Below are 24,521 nucleotides of genomic sequence, written 5' to 3' on the forward strand. Positions count from 1 at the left end.
ACAATTCGAACGCAATGGAGCTGGCAATGGCTGCATTGGCTTTTCCTGTTCGTTGCGCTCAGTTCACTTTTGTGACTCGGCGCGTGAAGAATATAATTTTCAACTGCTGACCAAGAAAAACGAAATTTCTATAAAATAACTAAATTATGGTACATTGCTTTCAACCGTATCAAAGTGTAGTAGAAAAGTGAAAAAAGCATTTGTTGCTGCTGATGCGCAATTGTTCTTGCCCTCTGCTGTACTGCCAAAAACAAAGTTATAAACAAAACACAAAATTTCAAAACGGTGAACAAATATTTTTTAAATAATACAATGAATCCAATATTGTGCGTTTCTGTGATTAATCCATATAATTATACCTTTTGAACGATACACAATTGCTTAAGGCATATGGCAGAAGCTTTCTAAAGGCAAAGTGCGCAAAATAGTAGTAAACGCAGAATTTACAAATGAATGTTTGTGTGTGTGTATGATTTTCTTTGAGTGAGTTTGTAAAGAGGGAAAATCGTAACTGCCAAAAACAAATAAACGAAATTAAAAACAATAATATATAAATGTTATTACTTTTTACTGATTTTTCGGTAATTATACAGGTGTATGTCTGTATGTATAAAAATCTGTTTTTGCGCATATTTGTCTATTTATTTTTTCTGCCTGGTCCTCCAAATCACATACTCTAGCTCTGTTGCTGCGAAAGTGCAAAGCAAAGCAGAAAATGTGTAAAAACATGAAATGTCTATCACAAAGGTGTACAGCAACAATAAATTAAATTGCATACAAAATAGAAAACATACAGAAAGCATAAGAGCAGAAATCAGCTGTCTACCACACAATTTCGAAATTGCCAATAACAACAAAACAGAATAACAGCAAGTCAAGTGTCAGTAAATAATCACCAGTCTCATGCATACACCCACCACTGCTCCCCTTCTCCAACAGTGTTATAAACTTCGTGCTCCACAGCGTACGAGCGCAGATGTTTATGCGTATGTGAATGGATTTAATATGTAACATGTACATATGTTTGTAAGGATGTAAACCGTGTGCAAGACTGTGCAACGGCCTATTTGAGAGAGTTGTTGAAGCAAAAACGTTCTTTGTTTTCATAGCGGTTATTAATGCTATTATTAATTATTTTTTGGATATATATATACATACATATGTATGTACATACGGACTATACAAGTGTGTTAAGAGTTAGATTGGTTTAGCTGGCTTAAATTTATGTAGATGTAATAGGAAACCCTTAGAAACTTTGAATATATCACTTGTTGAGCACAAATTAACGCTAAATTCAAAATATGAAATATGGCATCACCATCTGTCTATTGGGAATAATGTCGAAGCTCTATGTAAGTACATACGGTTCAGATTTTTCTTTAGCGATTTCGAGCTTCGTTACATCGATGATAGTCTCATGAAAATTTCAAAGTTTCAATTAACAACTAATCTTTTAGGAACTCATTCATGTCTTGGAACCACTTGAAACTATTATATTGTTGAGAAAGACTTCTTCTAACAAATTCAGATATTGAGACAGAATTTTCAGTTTGGGTTTTACCAAATAGCTTTAAGCCAGTCCTAAACCTTGTTGAAGTTCTAATTGGTAGCTAAAAATTTCGATCTTTGATATTACTAGTCCACGTTTTCATCATTTAAGTCAAATTTTGATTAATCTTTTAGCCATCGTATATCCGTCGAAATATTTTTCATGTACCACGGAAATGTACCCATATTACATTATTCCTAATATCAATTCATGGTGAAAATAAATTTTTAGGCAAAAAACAATCACAAATTGTAATGTTCTTCTTTGCTCACGTTGAAAAAAACCCCTCTTCATCCCACCAGCAATCAAAGGCAATTACCGGGGAATCATTGAATTGCATTAAAATTATTTGCCTACGTAAACGATGATTAATATGATAATGATGGGTGAGTGGGTAAGTAAAAGTAGGTGAATGCGGGCAGGAGGAGGGACAACGAGGGACAATTAATGGCTGGGCAATATCGCAACAACAAATAGACGAATGTGCATATACATATGTACCTACATATATACATACCCATACACGAATGCAGTTCTTTTCGATACATAAACATACATTTTTAAGTTGAGAATAGCACAATGATTGCAATTAAAAATTTTCCTGCTTTCATTCATACATAAAGAAGCAGAATAATTATCAAAATAATATAGAAAACGTACGTCTGGAACTGTAAAACCGTCCGAACGAACTTTAATACGTATAGAACAACAAAGCAAAAACAATACAATTTTTTATTTGAACATTATTAATAAGCGCAATCATAAAACTTGAAATTAAATTGTGGTTTTCTTACGGATTTAAAAAAGTTACTAAGCAATTAAGTGCGTTAATTGAAAGGTCAACGCGGAATTGGTACAATAACAACGGCAGCAGTTGCAACGGTTAGCAAGTGCTTGCACTGAGTATAGCAGCAACACCACATACACACAAACTAACGGTAAATTAAAGCAGCTGCAAAAACCATATTCAGAGAAATGCCGTTCTATTCACGCGACTGGCGTTCCCCCGGTGAGGCTTGGGTCAAAACCGATGAAGGTTGGGTGTGCAAAAAGGTGCTCGAATGCGGCAAGCGAAAGAGGTGAGTACTTTGGTTCTTAACTTATCGAGGTAATTGAATGTGCTGTACACGGGTTCGGGTAAAAATATATATAGAATATATTCTTCGATATATCTGTCGATTTCATAGTTTGCTGCAAACTTATAATTCCGTGTCGATTTTGGTAAAATTTGGTTAACATAAGTTAATGACTTAGGAAAACCATAATTCAAAAGCCAAATCTATTTAAGTACTTCAGATTTAATGGTTAATTATTTCCTATTTTAAATGTATGTATGTCTCAGTATTAAGAATTCGAAATGTTTTAAAATCAGTTTTGTGTTAGTATACTTTGTGATATTTGATTGGGTTAAGGACAGCTGTTTAAGGGGCACACTTAGAAAGAAATTTAAAAAACTCGATTTTTTCGTATTTTAATAGGTTATACATTTGAACACACCATATTAAAATTGTTAATCGATATCTTAAGAAGTTTTTGCGCTACAGCCTTTTAAGTTAAATAAGTTTATCTTTAAACGCGTTTTTCTCAAAACCACATTTTTCAAATTTGCAAAAGACAAATAATCCGATCACTATCATATATTTTCTGCATGTTTTATGTATACAGAGTTCTCTATACATCAACGTACTTGTTTTTTTATGAAGAGCAAAGATCGAATTTTGGCAGGTCAAAATTTTGGGTAGTGTTCAACTCTTTCTAAAACCGCAGTAATTATGTCAATATTTGAAATTCTTCTTGACCGTAGGTTATTTTATGGACTATATTTTTAGTCTACTTATTTAGCTTATGTCTATAGTTTTCACAGCGAACTAAATATTTCCAAACATAATTATTGATCTATTTTCGTCATCTGGGTCTCTCTGGATATCAACAAAGCATATGTACATGCATATGCATGTATATAATTAAACGAAATGACGTACTTTCCACTGCAACAATTTTGGAAAATAGCTTAACAATTGAAGCTACGTTTCGTTATCATCTCCTGGTTATGACCCTAGGGCATACTGTCCCCATTGGTCAACTCGGAGCAACGATTTTCCGTCCTTAGATTTTTTATGATGTTGCATCAGTCAGAACTTTCGTAACTAAGGTCGTTCTGATATTGATTGGCTCTGATCCAGCTGCCAGTATGGCTGATTCTTTCATTCCAAACCATTTGAACCCAAAACTGTTGTCTATTTTCGAATTCTCACTGAATGGTCATCATTCTAGCCCTAAGATCTGTTCTTTTGACGATTTTATGCATCCTCAAGTAGTTAGTTTGGTTGGGGTTTGGCAGAGGCGGTATTATTTCCTAATCCTTTTATGAATATCAAATCAAAGGAATGGATTTAAACATACTTATAATCATACAAATTTAGTTTCAGCACGGAGACCCGATTTGGTGCCATTCAATTTTTTTGAGATGTTTCTTAAGGGAATCTTCTTATGCAAGCAATGAAGTGCCTTAAGATAAATATCGGGCAAACTATTTATGAGATAAAGCCAGTAACCATCCCCAGGTCTTTGGTAAACTTAGTTGATAGTTCTGTGTCTTCAGTCATCAAATCATATCAAAGTTAAAAAAGCGTATTTTCCCTTAGAAATAAAGTTTTCTCATTTTTAAGTATTTCACAGCGATCGGCATACGAATTTAGTATCCACCGAAGTTAGACTTTTTAGAAGCAAGCCCTGTTAAATTTCAGCGTTTGATTGTTAACTAAGAACTTAGCTTCGATTGCACCGAAGCTATAATACCCTTCACAAATAAATAAGGTTTCTTAACGAAAATTTGATTTTGATCTGTCAGTTTGAATAACAGATACAAGTATTTGCTTTAGTATTTTTTTCAGAGGTTATACTGAATAATGCCAAATATCGTGAAGATATCAAATAAAAAAGATGTATGACAGCTATATCCTTTAGAGGTCCGATATCGGCGGTTTCGACAAAAGATCATCAGATAGACAGACAGGCGGACATGAAGAAATAGACTCAACTAGTCGCGCTGATCATTTATATATGTATGTACATATGCCTATCCATATATATATAGTTTAAACGGTCTCCGAAGTTTGCTTCTACAAGTAGGTGTTACAAATATTGTATTTGATTAATACAATAATTACAGAAAAATCTCTATAAATTACAAATCATTAACTTTTATCCTTACTTTCCTTTTATTGTACTTTATCGCCAGAGTTTCTTGTTCTCCTGGTCCACAAAAAAACAAAGAATAACGGTAAAGTATATCACGACTTTTCACCGCTCTTCAGCAACTTCGCCAGAGTGTGGAAGATAATTATCATTGTATAATTGTAGATTATACAATGACAATTATAAACTTTTGCTACGTAACGCATGAAGTGCCATTAGCATAGTAGATATTTTGCGTGTAACGGAAGTGCCAACACACAACAACAACAAATACAATGCAATCAAATAAAAGCTTAATGGCAACGTTGATAAAGCACGTACAGCTGTAAATTGCAGACAAAACGTCACCTGTGTGAGCAAGAATGGTGAAAAATGTGTCTTCTAAAGCTCCAACAAAATTTATGTGCTCTACTAATTGTCAAACTGAGCTGGACCATTCTTTGCAACAATTACAACAGCTGTTTTGTGGAACAGTAATTTTTCAAACTAAAAACTAGATTTTCAGTTTTCCAAAAATTCCAATTATTGAAAAATTAAATTTTTATTCCCAGCGACGCTATAATACCCTTTAAAAATACACACGGTTCCTTCCAATGTATGGGAGCTATTTTCTATAGTGATCCGATCTACACAATTTCTTCGGATGTATCGCAGCTATATGCTACAATAGTCCGATATCGGCGGTTACGACAAACGTGCAGCTTCATGGGATTGATATTTCCAAACTGAGAGAATAACTCGCGGCATGGTTAAATCGACTCAGCTCACCATGCTGATCATTTATAAATATATATATATTATAGATTCTCCGACCTTTCCCTATGTGTGTTAAAAAAATCGTGGTAAACTTAATATACCCTGTTCAGGGTATACAATTTATAATATATAAATCGTTTGAATGTGTAAGTTTTCCGACCTCTAGATTATTGAAGACTCGTGCAAGAGCGAAAAAATATAATTTAAAAATTTTTTTTTGTTTTAATTTTTAATTATAAACTTGGAATTCAATTTTTGTATCCGAAATGTGGGACGAAAAGTTTATTTTCACCTAACGGTTGTTTATATCACTTAGAATTAATCGAGATAGATATAGGTTTATATATATATATACTAAATGATCAGGATGACGAACAAATTGAAATCCGGATGTCTGTCTGTCCGTCCGTACGTCTGTCAGTGCAAGCTGTAATTTGAGTAAAATCTGAGATATCGTCATGAAACTTTGTATACGTGTTCATTGGTCGGATTGGAATGGGCGTAATCAGACCGCTGCCACGCCTACAAAACGCCATTAAACTTAAGCCTATAAATTGCCATAGCTAAGCACTAAATTACTGTACTCCTGTAATTTGCACAAGGGATCGGAGTAGCAAGATACAACAGAAACATTGTAAAAATGGATGAAATCGGATGAGAACCTCTCCCACTCTCCATATAAAGGTTTTATTAAAAACTACTAAAAGTGCGATTAATCAATAAATACGCCAGCGACATTCAATTTATCGGGATAAACCTTCGACCGAATAGTGCGCTTAAAGTAGGCCATCTTATGACCAAAACTTGTCAAAATCGGATTACAACTGTTCAAGCCCCCAGATACGGAATATGTGAACCCCAGTTCCTACAGTGAACATTTTATCGAAAATATCGGTCAATCGGAAATTTGGAAAAATCTTTACTGATAATACTATGCCCATATGTCAAATATGGGTAGAATCGATCAATACTTCCCTTAGTGTTGATATAAAGTTTTGCCAACGCCTGAAAGTAAGTCCCCAGCTTTCCTCCTTGCAAGTTTCAAGAGTATAAACACCCAAACTTAGCCCTTCCTTACTTGTTTGATATAAAGTTTTGCCAGCACTAAAGGTATTTCCCTGATTTTGATACTTGCAAATTGCAAGAGTTTTAAATGTTCGGTTACACCCGGATTTAGCTCTTCCTTATTAGTTTGCATTTGTTTGTGTGACGTAAATATAATTACATGCATATGTATATATTTGATATGATTTACAAGTTGATTGGTGACAGAAAAGTATTGTTACAATTATTCTTGATAGACATCGGTATATACAATATGTACGAGTACTCTTTTTTCAATTGTAGCCACTTTAACTTTGCTTTTGTAAAAATAATAATGGTTTATTATTTTGTACACTCAGTTCACATGAGTCATAGTCACACCTTTCACCTTGATAACAACGGCTGCTTTCCTGTTAGCTGTTTTTTCGTATCTTTTTTGTTTACCTTGATTGATAGCTGCGCAAAAAACAAAATCCAAACTTATCAAAATCGCCAAGAGTAAAATACTTTTTTATGACAACTTAATTGCGCACCATTTTTCGCACTTGAGGAAATATTAATAGGGCTTGTTGATGCTTTTGTTGAAAAAAATATGAAAGTACATTAAGAATGTAAAATTTACTATTATAAACTAAACATATTAAGATAGGCGTCTATTGATGCAGAGCGAATGTATGAACCCTAAAGCCCATATAAACTGGTTCACGGTGCTTATGAGATATGTATATAATTACAACTTGGAGTGGTCAGGTTATGTTCATCTTAAATCTATCAAATTTTAAATGCTTAATTTCAGCCTAAAGAGTATTTTTAAATAACCTGTTTTTTTAATACTAGTTTTAATTTAATTATTCTAACTTTCCCTTTGTTGCTAAAAATCTCCTTGAAAGTCAAGATCACATCTTCACAGAACGACATAAATATCTTGACAGTAGAACCACATTGGGAATTATAGGAAAAATATATATCATATATAAATTTACACGACTTTTACTCAAAAAACTTTCTTTTCTACCAATGCACATTTTTGAATTTTCGCGGGCTACGTGTATTCGATTTTCGATTATTTTGTTGTATTATTTTGGTACTCATATCCCTTACTTATGCTGACAACGTCGGCCATTTTAAACATTTTTACATCTCCAGAGCAACGTCAACGTAACGCTGTTTTTGGACGTAATTGAGCAATTTTGGCACAAGCTTCGCGGCTACCCGACTCATATTTTTCAGCAATTGACGTACTCGGGCGTCCGGCACGCTCTTAGTCGTTTACATCTACTCGACCCTCTGAGAACATTTTGTATCAGTGTTAAACGTTTCTTTTGTCCAAGGTAGCTTCGCCGTATGCCACAGTCAACATTCGGAATACGTTCGCACACTTAATTTTGTTTTACACACAAAATTCTGCGATACGGAAGCAAATTTTGTTTTAAAAGGGCTACGGAACATTATCGTTGGTTTGGCCTTACACATGATATTGCCTGAAACCATTCCCGAGTTGTTAGAGTAGTGAGCTTAGCTCGTTTTCCGTAAATAACGAGGATTAAACCAACAACATATCAGACTCTTCAAACTTTTACTTTTTGCTTGAAATCGCTAATTTGCAAATTTTACGCTTTCACTATCATCACTTCGTCAGAGCTTAAAATAAAGCTGATATCAATTTTCATTACAATCCGCAACTTTCAAAACTACTCCAGTCACGCTTGTTGCACAATTTAATCAACAACAGCAGCAATAACTTAAATTTTACTATTTAAACTCGCACGTGCTTTGACGCCAGCATTGGTGTTGCACTTTGTTTTCGAATTGTCGACATTATACCGTTAACACCTGTCAGCATTATATATAGCCGTTTTTGTTCACTTGTCTGGCATTTAATTATTTTCTTTTATCAGTATGTGAATGAAAATATGCGGAATTCGCGAATCGATTTTAAGAGAAGTTATGAAACTTTTCTCCATGAAAGCAAATAATATTGGGAACAGTTTTTAAAAAGGGATTAAGAACTATAATAATATTGAAATAATATGGTTTTTGCTTTATGGTCATTCTAAAAATACATTGTTTGTGCTATATAATTGTATAATTCTTCCTTAGCCTTAAATAATGGGTGTTTAGTTCAGAGGTACTTGATTGTATTTTAAATAAAATACAGAAAATGATTGAAGTGACCGATACCTCGGCATTACTGACTGGGAAATGATTTGACATTTTGTTTTTAAACAAATTTTCGGAACTATGGCAACAGGGACTAAGACGCAGACTCCCTCTGATTTTGTACCACTTTTTCTGACATAGCCTAATATGTATATTTCGAATATTGGTTTCCAACTGGTGAAGTTATAGCAGACTTATCAGCATAAAGCATTGATTCTAGTCACAGGGAATGGTTAATCGGGTGGAGACAAATTAGCACTTTGAAAATTTATATTGCCTTTGAGATTCGAAAAGTCTAGAATAATTTATTTGTAGCGCTCGAAATTGAATGTAGTGTAGTTTAATCTTCAGCCTTAACAAATTATGGACCAATAATGTTTTCGGTATGCAAAACATACACTGGTACACAGCCTAAAGATAAAGAGAGCCTAGAGAGTTTCTTTAGAATTTTTACCCTTTTATATATCTATTAAGTCAGAAAAGTTGTTAAGTTGATTTAACGGTAAACATTTAGAAGTTGGTCTTATGCAGAGATCGCGAGTTTTTGGAATAAATTTCCACGCTATTTCAACGCTCTGAAAGTCTTTGCTAGGTTGGGTTCTATCCTAACAGAAAATTCATACCTACATAAAAAGCTGCCTATAAAACCAAATATTACATATTGCGGTAAATAATGGAAAATAAAGGGTTAAGGACAGAATATCCCGTTTATATTTTCCCAGCACCTGTGACACTGGGGAGCAAGTATGAAACCTTTTTTATGTCAATAAATGCTACCTTTAGCTTATGAAAATATGATCCTATCACCTTTCAATAAAAAACTGAAAAACGTTTTCAGGTAGCTTCGGGCATAAACCTGAGGCTTAACTAGTACTACTTGCTAACCGGACATTTTCAAAGATCTCATTCTCTGGCTAATATCTACAATCAACCGAAAGGGCGGAAATCATTATATTGGGATTATGTTAGAGAAAGGGCTAGGGAAAGATCTGGACCTATCTTATTAATTTTTGGTGCCAAATAACTCAAAAAAAGTGCCACTTAATACGAAATAGTTAGCTCACATATTAACCAACGTATAAAGTCAGCTGGATGGTAGGTTCAGTATGCGAAGCGGAAAAAGTATGGACCTGTTCGACTAATTTTTGAAGAATACTAATACATATCAATGTTTGAGATATTTTCATTAATGACTAATTTATCTATCGCAAAGTAAAACAAGCTGATTGAATTAAAAATGTCGTGCTGGGAAAAGTAGGCGTGATACAATATAGTCCAATACTTGAACTAACCACCACTTCATTTTACATTTGTGGCAATATTCTGTCCTTTCATATCGTAGCACAGTGTGGCGAAATGCACTGATTTTTCCGAATATGGCTTAGATAGTAATAGATTTAGGATGCGTTAATATAGTTAGCAGAATTCTAGCCCAGACCGGAAAGTACAAAAGCTCTAGATCACAAATCATTAAAAAACACATAAAAGCAATTTTACGATTCCCCTAAAAGCACATGGCGGAAGAAAAACACAAATCTACAACAATGCGATGCAAAACCAGTGACTTGATTGCATAAAACGTTTTAAGTGCAAATCTCCCCCGTCAAATAAACTGGCATTGCAGCAATGACAGCGCAGGCATTGTACAACAAAGAGATTGTGCTGCAAAACAAAAAAGTGTAAAAAAAATAAAAAAAAGACAATAAAACACAAATCATTCCCTGCCAGCTGAACAAATACTCACCGCCACTAGCTGCACCAGCAGGTTCGTGCTGATTGTAGCGCCGTCAGCTGTGCGTAGCCCGGAAGACAGTTACAATGTATTATGCACATGCAATGGCAACCGTCATTGCTGGAAATTGTGGTAAAGTCTTACAGTTTATTTTTTGTTTTTGTGCGGTTCATATGCAAACGCTAAGCCCCCGCCACAGACAGACAGATATTGAGGCATGCGAAATAATCCAATATGAGTGTTTGCCCAGCCTTCAAGCGATAGTGGTTTAATTTGTTACCATCAAACAAACACACACACAACCACACTTCTGTATATTTTCATATAATTTTGCATAAAGTCAATAAATCTTTCCCTTCTCAAACGATTCACTCTCTTTTATGGTTGTTGGCAATCATTTCGCGGTGGAAGAAGGTGGCGCAAAAGTTGCACGATGAATGGCTAACCTCCAATGCTAGTTTCCCATTCTCATATAGTTACAATTTTACTTGCAGTTATGACTTTCTTATTTCATTGTGGACTTCTTATTTTTTTTGTGCACTAAATCACAATTTTTCACTTCGCGTTGCAAATGTTATAATTCAAAAATTTTGAATTAAAAATTAAATTTTAATTTTTTAATCCCGATGTTGGGATTAAAAATTATAAATCTAATTACGCAAATGCAGAAAAACAAACGCTAAAACATATTTTTTTATTATTAATTATATGCTTGTGATTAAAATTTTTATTTTTTATTTTTCAATCAATTTAAATGTTAATTCAATTATTTTTTTAATACATTATATGCAACCCTGCTTCCATGTTGCTAAGCCCGTATATACAATATATAAAAGAGATCAAGTTAGTTACACTATTTAGGGGGACGAACACAGGATACTTTTTATCATAAATTAAAGAAAGTACGTGTAGTACCCGGGGACTGCCGCGGTAAGCTATTGCATAGCATTTTTTTATCTACTTATGCAATTATAATTATTTATTTACTTTTTATGCAGTTTTTTTTTCTTTGATATTAAATAAAGTTACACCTTTTGAGCGGGGTGATCGATAAGAAAACAAATGTTTGTCTTTTATTGATTAAATGAAAAGTTAATATTATTTAAAATATTTGTATTATTTTACAATACATGTAGGTTATTCAGAAATTTTTATCATTGAAACTATAGGTTTATGGTAACTGAAATAAGAAACATAAGTTTGAGACTTCATATCGTCTAAATATCTGGAAAATACCGCGTCAATCGTGGTCCCATATATTGTTGTGGGTTCTTGTGGATCATTATTCATTTTCAAGATCTTTCTCAGATCTTTTAAGTTTTAAAGCAATCTGCACATTACTTAAGTCGATTTCTTTATGCGCAGTTATAAGGGCCTTTTCTTTATTTGATAAGTAGGTTCCTTTTGGCATGACTCTAACGAGGACAAAAATTTCATAAATGAATTGATGGCCATAATTTCACACAATATAAGTTTTCATTTTTATTTTGAAAAAATTTTAACTAACCTTGTTATTTTCGTTTTAAATATTGTATAATTATCAACTTTTCGGCTAAAGGAAGTACGCACTGAAACTATCACTTTTTAATGACTGTACTCCAAGTTTCACATTGGCTGACTAAATTGATTAAAAAAATTCGAATATATAAAATCATGATTTAGAATATTCGCAGTTAATGTTAAGTACAGTAGCAATTTTCACAGTAACGCTGAATAGCAAGAGTGTGGAGGTATGCTAAACGAAATGCGCACTCTGTTTCATACTATATCTTTTTATATCCTTTAAAGCTATTAGAAATGAAGCTGTGAATTATCCGATATTTCGGAGCAGCCGAAGTTAACGTTTTTTCTTGTTTTTTGTATAATACTCTTTATAATATACTCGTATAGTTCCTCCAAACTTTATAAGTCACTTCAACTCAATTAAAGCTCTACATTCGTTACCAAGGGCAATGGAAGTTTAATAACACAATAATTACAATGTAAGCTGAGCCATGTGTTATAAAATAGTAATCACATTTATAAGTACCTAAAACATACTTTACTTTATGGATTAGTTACTTAATCAAGCGAAAAGAGAAGAATGAGCTTCAGCTTCAACAGTGACATTGAGAAATGAGGGCTGTAGATATGCACCTACATATAACTATGTTATTGTAATTACAAAATGACGTGGACTTACTCACTCGATGACACTGTTTGATAAACTTGACCGAATTCTTGCGTGATCGTCCTGGGAGCAACAACAGCAACAGAAATAAAATCGAAATGCGAACGAAAGCCACAAAATGGTTATTTAGATACACAGCTGTAAATATATACCATCATATACATATATATTACAAATACATACATACACATATATTTCCTTCATGTATGTTTGATGGTTAAAGCCAATCGTTAGTTGCTGCCCATTTGCCATCGCTACTTTTTCCTTCGTGCAACAGTACAAACATACCCATTGCCAACTGAGGCACAACACACAACAACAAAAACAATGGCAGCAGTAGCAGCCACAGCATCCGCAAAGGCAGAGTGCTACTATGCTTGCATACGCACAGACGAACAGATTTACTAGAGCGACAATGCAACAATTTATCGGGTGGCAACTCTGGGTGGGTGCATTACAGCCGCAGTGGCTGCTGGCTCGTAAAGGACATTGCAAACAACACAAACAATAAACGAGTAAAGTCAGTCATTCGTGTGCTCGTGCACACTCTCACTTTGTAAGTGTCTGTATATACATATAATATGTATGTATTTATGTGTATGTGTTTGTATATATGTGAGTTGCGCAAAATCGAGCCTCCTCAGCGCCGTATGACCTTTAAATGCGAGTGTGATTGCAATTGCAACTTTCGTTTTTAAATTTTTGTTGTTGTAGTTACAAACTTTCAAGTTCATTTCGGTTTGCTTAAATTTGAATTTATAGCAAAAGTAGAGTTTATCAAATATTTAGATTACCTTAATTAAGTACTTCACAAAAATTTTTGATTTTTAATTCGATTTTTGTTATTTGAACAACAACAGTAATTTCTACTCAACCATCACGCTTAATTGACATAATCCTAAATGTAGGTAATCTTTCATACAGAAAGTGTGCTAAACACTTAAATTGGTTTATAATTTTTATTGTTTTTTTGTTTTTGTTCACTTAAAAAATAATATAATTTAATTTCTTTAAAATATAATAAACTTAGATAAAAACTTTTCCCAATTCTCAAAGCACCTCTGTTTAAATTTTGTTGGTATAGTCTCGAGTAGATCTTTCCTAAGGGGTTATTTATATCCACCTCCAAACGTGTTTTAATCCAGATGCATTTCATTTAATAAATAAATAAATAACATATGTACATTTACAGAATTTAATGTACTTTAATAATCGGCAATTAATTTTGAAAAATTTTGGATTCCATTGATCCCGTAGTTGATCTCCATGAGGACCTCTGAAAAATGTGTCTGGCGGTGAGGAAGATTTTTGTGCTTCAGGGCAAGTATTGAACCGCTTTTATCTATTTTTGCCATTACCACATATTATTAACAGAAAAATATGATATATGATGATAATTGAGGTACCTTCGTACCATCACCAATATATGCAGGATAATAGATAATAAATGAGGTCTGCACTACGGCAGTAGATCTTAGCTATTGTGCCATCAAAATTATACGGGATAAAGTCAACCGGATGTTTTAAATCCTTGGTATTAGTTATATGGTGCCTGGGGCAAGCTTTCACCCGATTTTATCCATTTTATGCAGAAAATCATGCGCCTTCAATTTTATTAAGATAACTCACATATTGACCGTTATTTCTATTATTTTTCTATTAGGTAATATAATTCTCTTAGTCCCGAAATACTAAAAGAAGCAAGAGTATAAAAACTACAAAGTTATCACCTTTTTACTAAATAAATATTATAAATTATATTATATATTGCGTAAGGCAATCAAGCCATATATAAGGTGTACCAAAATAGTTATTTATTTATGCCCCCAACGAAAAAACTAATGGAGGTATTATATTTTCGCTAGCGTAAAAAAAATTAATGATATAATTTTTTAAACCATTAAACATTTTTTATTTCAAATAAATATTTTTCTTTCAAATTTTCAATCATTTCTGTGTTACTTTTACTTTTCTTTGAGTAAAAAAAGTTTCCTTAAAGCGTTTGTCTAATTATGGAACATATTTTAATCTGAAAATTTGTATTCATTTAACTCAGTGAGTTGAAACAAAATACCAAGCTGCCACATACAGTTTGGTGAACACATTTTAAGTAGCATTAAAGCGAGACAAAACTTCAGTTGCTTCTTGAAGACACAAGCACATACATATGTACATTACATGCCTATTTATTTACAAAAACACATTGCATATTTATTACAGCTATAACTATGTAATTTTGTATTATTGCGTCCATTAGCACACAATTGTTGTAAAAATGCAGCTGAAAATAGAATTCGATTGACTGAAAATGCGTCGTTCGCTTTGAATTCTAATTTATTATCGATTTCTAAATGAGTACATTGGAAAATTTTGAGATTTGAAAACATTAAATATGGAGCCATAAATGTGCATTATGTACAAATCATATATGTATATATATATAAGTATATGAGTAAGTAGGTCACTTTCAATTATCAAAATGACTGACATATTTTTCCATGTACTTGAACCAGTTCAGAAGGAGTGGAAAAATAGCGAAAGCTTTACAACAAAATTATTTTTAAATAAATTAATTCGAACTTATTTACATAAATAAATCTAACACGACTAAATACAATTTGTCTGAAGTTAACTAGGCTGCTGCAGTCTTAGGTAATAATTGGTCGTGAAATTGATGCAAATATAGTTCTTGAACGGATAACGAAATGAGAATTTGTCTTTTTTCAACTTAGAATCTTACAAAATTCTATATTTCTGCTACAACCATATCCATATTAGGTGTTAAATGTTGGCTAGATAAATAGTGTAAACGACTTAGGATAGTTTAAGCCATTCAGAAAGGCTGCTGTATTGTAAAACAAAAAAACAAAAAACAGAGTGTTCCCGCAAAATTCATGTCTATGTAACTAGAAAGGACTTAATTTTTTATCCATCATTGTATAGAGTAAACCTTAGATTAATAGAATAACTTTTCGTTCACTTCTCTCTTCAAATGATTTAATACAAAGTAGAATCCCGGTGAAATTAGCTCCGTTTGCATAGCTCTACCCGTGTACGCCAATTTTCGATGACCCGGCGCAGCATTTCGGCTGGAATTTCAGCTATAGAGTGCTGAATATTGTTTTTGAGCTCCTCGAGCGTTGCTGGTTGGTTGGCGTAAACTTTTGATTTAACATAGCCACAGAGAAAATAATCTAGAGGCGTTAAATCGGATGATTTTGGCGGCCATTTCTCGAAATTAACGCAATGTGTCCATGTTTATGCGTGAAACATGAGGCGGCGCACGGTCTTGTTGGAGATAGAAATCGTCTGCGTCATTTTCATCAAATTCGCACATTCCACGAAACGCACAGTTTTTGGGATTTGCCTTACCCCAATAGCGACAATTTTGTTTGTTAACGAAGCCATTAAGCCAGGAATGGGCCTCATCTGAGAATATAAGTTGAAACTTTTTTCCAGAACGTAAATATGCGTAATAATCTTGGACAATTAAACTCTTACTAAACATTCGGACCAAATTTGACACAAATCTGTAAATAAACATGGCCGCCACGAGCAGTCAAAATCACGTCATCCCTACTGGTAGACGTAGTGTCGTCATTTGGTGATGGATTTTGCATGTTAGAAATGTTGCTTGAACGTCATAAAGAGACGTCGCTTTTGCATGGAATTGGGACTGGTGATGAAAATGAATCCATTGCGACAAGCCTATATGCAAAAAATCATATGTGAAACCTGGCCAACCAGCCAAATTAACAGCAAAGCCGGATATCCATGAAGATAATGCTCTGTATTTGGTAGGATAACAAGGGCGGGCTGTATTATTAGATTCTAAAACCAAGTGAAATCATTAATGGGGACCGCTACCGATAACAACTCTGCAAATTGAAGCGAGGAATTGCTACAAAACGCCAGGAATTCGCTTCTAGACCGGAGGCAATAATTTTCCTTCATGATAACGCCTACCTCGCCCTCATGTTGCAAGTTCGGTTAAAATTTTTTGGAAAACAGCGGCTGGGAAGTTTTGCCTCATCCGCCTTATAGCCTAAATCTGCCCCTACTGACTATCATTTGTTCCGGTCGATGCAGAATGCCCTCACTGTAATACGGTTCACATCAGAAATAGATATTAAAAATTGGCTTGCTTCATTCTTGGCGCAGTTTTTTTTACAGACCCAATATATATACTTTTAATGTACATAACATACTTATATGTATGAAGTTACTACTTTTATGTATAAACGTGTGTATTTATTGCTTAACCAAAAATATTTCTTTGCCCTTCAGCCAATACTCGTATCGCAGTCAAATATGCACTCGGATGTGTGTGTATTAATAGTGAATTTTGTAGGTTCCTCATACGACCCACTTTGCCTTATCATTTGACCTACTTTTCTGCGTTTTACTACCTATTGAACTTTCCTTCGCAATTCCGCTTCACTACATTCTCACAAAACTAGTTCATGTAGTGATACAGATTTTTCTAGTACTATAAATTGCTGAACACACATATATAGACAAGTATGTAGATATGTATATAGCTGCTGCTGTTCCTCCTCATATTCGTTGTATTGTTGGCTAATGTCCTTTAAACTGTTATAGTTAATGGTAGTTGTTGGTATTTGCTGATTTTACAACTAGGCTCACGTTTGAATTGAACTGCTTCGGCGCCTAGTTGTTAGCTAATTTGTCACGTATGTGTATGCATATGTACCGTATGCTGAAATATATATACTTGTGTATGTACACTGTATATACTCATAATTATGCTAGAAGCACCACTGCAATTAAAACAAGTAAGGAGGGGCTAAGTTCGGGCTTAACTGAACATTCTATACTCTTGCAACTTGCAAGGATCAATGCTGGCTAAATACCGTGAGGTGTTGGCAAAACTTTGTATTTAAATATGTAGCGAAGAGTTTCAACTTCATTGTCCATCGAAGACGTAAGTCATAGACCCACCTAGTTTTATTACTATATATTACTATATTATTTTAATATGATCCTCAAATGAGATATATTTGATATATAATATTTGATATAAACTCAACCATAGAGATTAAATTTAATACTTTGAGTTGATGTGAAAAACGTCAACCAAAGGTCTGGATTTCAATATACTTGTATTAGGTATAATATAATTTTGTAACTTAAAGAAAATCAGCACTTAATTTTAGTAAAATATCACATATTTTGACCAACCTAAACGGTTTAGAGTTAGGGGGAAAGTCAGAAATGATTATATAGGATTTATTAAGGTCAGAGAAATGTAGTGGCTGATTGCATTAATTTGTGAGATTGTTCGAATATATCTGAGAACTTATTTTCAAGAAATTTTATAAATATGTAAATATAAACATATACATATATGGAGTAAAGTTAGCCGGATGTTTCAAAATCGTGAATATCAGTTATATGGGGACTACACTGATATTAGAATAAGACGCTCTCTCAATTAAATTAAAATGACTTCCACATTGGCCGATATATGGTATATGGTAAAAAGTCGACGGAAAGTTTGAAAATCTTTATATTAGGTATATGGGGGCTAAGGAAAGTATTGACCCGATTCAACCCATTTTTGACACAAGGAACATTTTCCCCGAATTTCAATAATACCTATATCTCACAGTTTGACCGATATTTTCGGCAAAAAGTTAGCCATATGCACAGGGGTCTTCGGTATGTGGGGGCTTGAACAAATATAGGCCGATTTTTACAATTTTTAGACTCGAGATTGTATACCTCAAAGGCACTATTTGTGCAAAGTTTCATCTGAATATATTCATTGGTGCTTGACTTGTGTACTGGAAAGTGAAAGAATAGTATGAAATTTAAAATTGTGCTATATGGGTAGTATGTTAGGTGCGGTTGGTCAAGTAGGTCCGGAGATATGTGATTTCACAGATATGTGGGCATGCCATGCCCATTGTTCAATTTTGACTCCGGATTCTATAAAGCCATCGTGTATCATCCTCGGTGTAAAATTGAATGTCCCTGGCACATTTAGTCAATGATTTATTGTGCTTTTAGTAGTCTTTAGCATAACCGTTATAAGGGCAGAGGGCGGATTATCATCCGATTTCATCCATTTTAACAGCTTCGGTAAGGGTACCTTAAATGGCTTAGGAGATATGTACATTAAATCAATTAGAGGGCGGGGCCACACCAATTTTTTCAAAAGTTTTTTACCACAGGTGCTCCTTGTTATTGCAATTCCCTGTACCAAATTACAGGTTTATATCTTAACTAAGTGCGTAGTTATGGCATTTTATAGGTTTTCGATTAATGGCATCTTGTGAGCGTGGCACGTGTATCAAGTTATATTAAGATTTCTCAATTTTTATCCAAGTTATCGCTTGCACAGACGGACAGACAGACAGTCACTCGGATCTCGTCTCGTCATCATAATCATTTATATATATATAACTCCATATCTATCACGATTATTTTTAGGTGATACAAACAACCGTTAGGTGAAAAAAACTATTATACTCTGTAGCAATATGTTGCAAGAATACAATATGATTGAAATGACATTAAAAGCCAATTAATTGTCGTCTGTTAGACAATGGCTCTCACTATGTTGTACAGTGTAATTTTTTACAGTGCTGAAAAAAGAAGTAATTTGCAGTCAGAATAGCGCGGACTATTAAAATATCCAAAATATAGTCAAATATTCGAAGTATCTTTTGAAAGAAGGTCATCAGGAGGCTTTTAAATCTAAAAATACTCAAATTTCTTTTTTTTTTAACACGAGCACGTATTTCGTATGTAAGATTAAATGCATCTCTTACAATACGCTGGAAAATTCTACACTCACACCAATAAATTGTTGATTATCTAAACCAAAATCGCTCAATATGCAATACTAAAGGTGTCTTACTGCCACACTACAAGTGCGAGTATCTGTCACCGCCGACAAGCGAGTAGCAACAAATTGCAGTGAAACAAATGTTGCACATAAATCATTCAACCGAAGTGGCAAAAAGCGTTAATTTACTTTCTCATTTCCCATAAGTCTTTGTTTTTTTAGTACTTCATTTTATTTTTAGTTCAATGTGTTTGTCTTTCGAAATACCTCTGTAATGGAGCTAGTAGTCTTCAATCTGCCGTTCGGATGAGAACGTTGTGCGTTTGTGCTGCAACACTCATTGCAATACTAGTACTTACCTATGTGTAGCTATAAATACCATAAGTAGATTGATATAAACAGGCCTGTGCCATAGAGCTACCTAGGCAAGGGCAAATATGTATATATTATACATATAATATGGATATATATGTATATATTGAATGTATATGGAATGAATGTTAAATATATATTATATATTATATTATATATATATTTATATATATGTGTATATCAGCAAATTGAGTCATTTAAATATTTATACCAAAACAGAAAGTGGATAAGAAAAGAGACTGCCAGTTGGAGAGTCATACTTGTAGGTTCGTAATATCAACAAATCAAAATATAAATTTAGAATAATCAAATCTGAAAGAGGTTCTCAAGCCATACGATTTTCTGGAGAACAAATAGCTTTGGAATGAATGTTAAATATAATATATATAGAAGAGAAACAAGAAACAGAGTGGTCCACTTATGAAGAATTTCATTCTGTCCTATGTTTGAAAATGTTATTTATTCATATTCTATAAACTCTGGCGATATACTATTATGCCATACGCATGGGAAACAAAAAGTTTTTCGAATCAAATTTTTTCAAGTTGCATTTTTCTATTTCCTTCATGGAATTAGAGGTTAAGCCTTTAGCATAGGACATATTTCACGGTCTAATAGTAAATACCCCTCGAAAGACAATGAAAAGAAAGATGAGGAGATTAATCATCTACGGCACGTTCCTTGCTTAAATCGATAATCGAATGACTTCATAAGTTTGGAAAACAAGTCACAGGGCGGGTGAATTTATAATTCTATGAATCTTTAGAGGAGGAATATATATTATATTTATATATCTATCTCTATATGTTGTATGGGTACACTGCATTCCGAAAATATTATATATAATATAAATTATATTTATAATCCTTGATACTGGATTTATAATTGTGGAATCAAGCCTTTTTTACGAAAAGAAAATGGTCGCCTTATGAAACGATCTCCCTTGCACGAAAAACATCTTTGTGCCTGTAGCTCTGGCAAAATAAAAGAATATGCAATAAAATAGCCGTTTAAATATAATATATGGCGTGGTACCCCCGATATGTAGTATTTGTCGAGTTTTCTCGTGGCTACTAATCCGGAATTTTTGTCCAAACTTTATTTTGGAGCTTTATGCAAATTCTCTACAAAATTTAAATGTCTTATTACACTTGCTTTCCTTCCAGACTTTCATCCAATTCGGACGATGGCTTTGACGATGATTCCGATGAGGTTATCGTGCCGCCACACTGCCACATAACGGTACGTTGTACACGCGAAATAGCCGGTTTCAACGGACTTGGCGAAGTTGTGCGACGTCTAGACTTTCGCACATCATTACGTAATCACAAACGCTTCCATTATATTTGTGCGCTGCTGCGATTGTTGGTATCTCACAAGGGTATCGTCAACTTGTCTGGCAGCGCACAGCGGGTGCTGATGCAAATTGTTGAAGATGTGGCCACACATGGTGAGTTGAATGACTAGTAAGATGTAGTGGCAGCAATTGTAGTTGCAAAGTGCATATTTCCGTTTGCCAAATAAATTTTTGCAACTTCAACAGTTGCTGCTGCCATTGTTGCCAACTAGTTGTCAGGTCTTTTAATACCGTTAGAGTTATGACATTTATTGAAATAACCCATTTCCACTAAATTTGTGATGGATCAACCACGTTTTAATCCATAAAAAAACATAAAACCCGGTAAATGCTCCGCAACAACAAACGAACCATTTATGCGACGTCTCTATTTGTGACGCTTGATTTATCAGTCAATGACAGCCAACAGCATTTGAATGTGCTCCGCGGTTTGGTCATACAACTGCAAGAGATCGTGTTTCAGGAGAGCCAGAAATGTTGGGGAAAACCCCTGGGCAGCACCAATCTGTGGCAGGAGCATATCGAGACTATAAAACGCATACAAAATGTCGCTAGTCAACTTGAAATTAAAGAGGTGAGTACTTGCATATACTAACTTATGTATATATTATATATACATATATATAAAATATATGACTATTAAAGAGATTGGAAAAGGTTTCAACAACTTAGGCAAGGAAAAAAGGTATGAAAAATGATAACAGAACCATCTTTGTGAAGTGGAATGGTTAAAGGTCAGGGTTTTTTGAACTATCATACAACAGTACCAGAACCTTCCTGGTTTTTTCAAAAGTAGAAAATCAGTAATTCAAGATCTTTTCCACGAGTATACATAGTTAGTAATGTCGATGTTGTCATTTTATTCTAAGAATTGCGAGATAGAAAATCGAAATTTTTATCGCATAAGAGTTTAAGTAGCAGTTTCTGAACCGTATAATTTTAAGTTAGATTTCCAATCTGGAAACAGTTTGTATATGATTTTACGAAGAAATAGAATAGAAATTACTAAGACATATGCTTTATAACCCGGTAGAGCGGTTAAATATATATAATTTCTGCCCGAAATGTCAAATGTAAAATAAAAATTTTATTTGAGGGTGTGTCTTTTTAGTATCTGGAAAATGGAATGACCAACAAGTTACCTTTGACGTTTTACATTGACGGCCGCAAAAATAATATCTTATGCTTGAACTTATGGCGTGGTATTCAGTTAACGCAGAGAATAGGTCCACCAATTTTATAAATTGAGATTAGACATTTTTATACTAAGTACAAAAAGAGTCCACCACGCCAGAGCGCCGCGTTCAGGCTCGCAACTGGGAGTCTCATCTGTAGAGGGAAGATCAATCCTTAAAATGTTATTTTAGTAATCTTCGAGATCATAGAGGTTTGAACTAATTACTGAGCCTACCCAGAGTTGCCTACACAAAAAGTATTCTATAAAGACCTCACAGTGTACGTCATATACAGTTTTAACACCTACTTAGACTCTTTATCAATACTTTATCTCTTTAGTAACTTAGCAATAGTACCATTTACACTTTAAGTTGACATGTATTTGTTTCAATTTGTATAAAGTTTATGAAATTGTTTCTAATTATAACAGAAAATTCAGTTAAAGATTGTTTCTATTAATTTCAGCCTGGTCCTGAAATACGTCCAAAACTGCACGACCTTCCTGAGGAGTGCATACGTGAGATTATCTTGCGCATAGCTGATCACAAAGATCTCGAAGTGAGTATGCACCTTTAAGACAATGTTGGTCAATCAAACATTGGAAAAAAATTTAAACTCTTTCGGGTTTTTAACTAGGCCTCCGCAAACGCCTGGCCCACCATGGCAACATTGGTCTCAGAGCAACGCATTTGGCGGGAACTCTGTCGCTTTCATTTCAAACAGCAACAAATCAATTTAATACTCGATCTTAATAATTTTAAACTAATGAACGAGGTTAAGGACTGGAAAAAGATCTATCACCAATTGCGACGCACTTACGGTGTCAATGACGACTATCAATTTGCCGAAGTGTTGAAACTATGTCGTATTTGTTCGTGTTTATTCTGGCCATCGGAGGGCCATCCATGTATAGCCGATCAAATGCCTGACTATAAGCAACGCTTGGAGGATGCAGCTGGTGGTGGGCAATTGGTTGTAGCACAGCCAGTACCACCAGCACAATTTCTGAAATATTTCTCATTGTAAATATGTAGCATTGTAAGATAATACCTTAACTGAAGAAAGCAAAATTGAACTAATTATGACTTGTTAAAAATGTGGTTATGTTGCGCAAGTGATGGTATATATAAAGCGATTTTAGAGGCAGCTTGGAAATCTGGTGCACTATGCGTAATGGAGGGTGAAATAGATATATATAGATATATATATATATATATGTGTATATATATTTATTGATGACAAAACTGCTTAGCCTCAGAACTAAAAATTAAATGCAAAAAAGCTATTAGGCAAGGAAACTTTCAACAAAGTACAGTGATAACTTGAAATTATTATAGATATACCTACATATGTACTATATTATTGTAATGATTCTGCTACTTAGAGAGGTCTGTTGAGTTTGATGGTTTTTAAGGAATTTCCTTATTTTTATTGGAAAAGTACTCATTACATATATACTTAATACATACATGAATAAAACAAATATATGCATTTTAAACATAAATTTTGTGTTCCTTCACTTTAAAACGTTTTATTTAAAAACACAGGAAATGTATATAAATAAAACATAAATTAAAATAACTTGAAGAAATAAAGTAAATCAGAATTAAATAAAGAGTAAAAAAAACAATTAAAGAAAATAATTTTGTGTTCCTTTACTTTAAAACGTTTTATTTAAAAACACAGGAAATGTATATAAATAAAACATAAATTAAAATAACTTGAAGAAATAAAGTAAATCAGAATTAAATAAAGAGTAAAAAAAACAATTAAAGAAAATAATTAAAAATGAAAAAATACGAAATTAATTTAAATGAAAAAAAAGAAAAAAAAATTAAATTAGACAAAATTTAAATAAACTAAAAAATTAAATATTCAGAAAAAAATAGTGGAATAAGACAAATTTAAATTAGTTAAAGAAAAATAAATTTAAAAAATTTATAATAAAATAGAATAAACAAAAATTAAATTAAACAAGAATTAATTGAATTAAAATTATTAAGAAACAACAAAAAACGTTTACTTCGGTTGCAAAGAAGCTACAATACCCTTCGCAAATTCAAAAGATTAATTACAAAAACTTTGATCGGTTAGTTTGTATGGCCGCTATATGCTACAGTGACTCGATATGAACGGAGATTGCACCATTGCCTTCAGCAATAACTCATACCAAATTTCGTGAAGAAAGTTTTT

The 24,521-nt window shown here is 33.5% G+C and overlaps 1 protein-coding gene across 4 annotated transcripts; it reads left to right on the top strand.

Moving 5' to 3' along the window:
- The first annotated feature begins 43 nt into the window (after positions 1 to 43).
- On the top strand, positions 44 to 23,832 carry LOC106619707 (F-box only protein 32). Of its 4 annotated transcripts, none has more exons than XM_036358490.2 (6): positions 44 to 285; positions 2,173 to 2,628; positions 20,962 to 21,245; positions 21,545 to 21,726; positions 22,794 to 22,886; positions 22,965 to 23,832. In XM_036358490.2, the coding sequence occupies exons 2-6, from the start codon at positions 2,525 to 2,527 to the stop codon at positions 23,352 to 23,354; spliced, it is 1,053 nt and encodes a 350-aa protein (XP_036214383.1). In that variant the 5' UTR covers positions 44 to 285; positions 2,173 to 2,524; the 3' UTR covers positions 23,355 to 23,832. The 4 variants fall into 4 exon arrangements, with proteins under 4 accessions (XP_036214383.1, XP_014093411.1, XP_036214390.1 ...); XM_014237936.3 differs by having other exon boundaries at positions 2,201 to 2,628; XM_036358497.2 differs by having other exon boundaries at positions 46 to 149.
- Positions 23,833 to 24,521: the final 689 nt, after the last annotated feature.

This window comes from Bactrocera oleae, chromosome 6, assembly GCF_042242935.1.
Source record: "Bactrocera oleae isolate idBacOlea1 chromosome 6, idBacOlea1, whole genome shotgun sequence".
Taxonomy (NCBI): Eukaryota; Metazoa; Arthropoda; class Insecta; order Diptera; family Tephritidae; genus Bactrocera; species Bactrocera oleae.

Coding starts and splice junctions, on each gene's coding strand:
- LOC106619707 (XM_036358490.2), top strand. CDS start 2,525: ATGCCGTTCTATTCACGCGACTGGCGTTCCCCCGGTGAGGCTTGGGTC. Junction 21,246..21,544: donor TGAAGATGTGGCCACACATG/GTGAGTTGAATG, acceptor TTGATTTATCAG/TCAATGACAGCCAACAGCAT. Junction 22,887..22,964: donor CTGATCACAAAGATCTCGAA/GTGAGTATGCAC, acceptor GTTTTTAACTAG/GCCTCCGCAAACGCCTGGCC.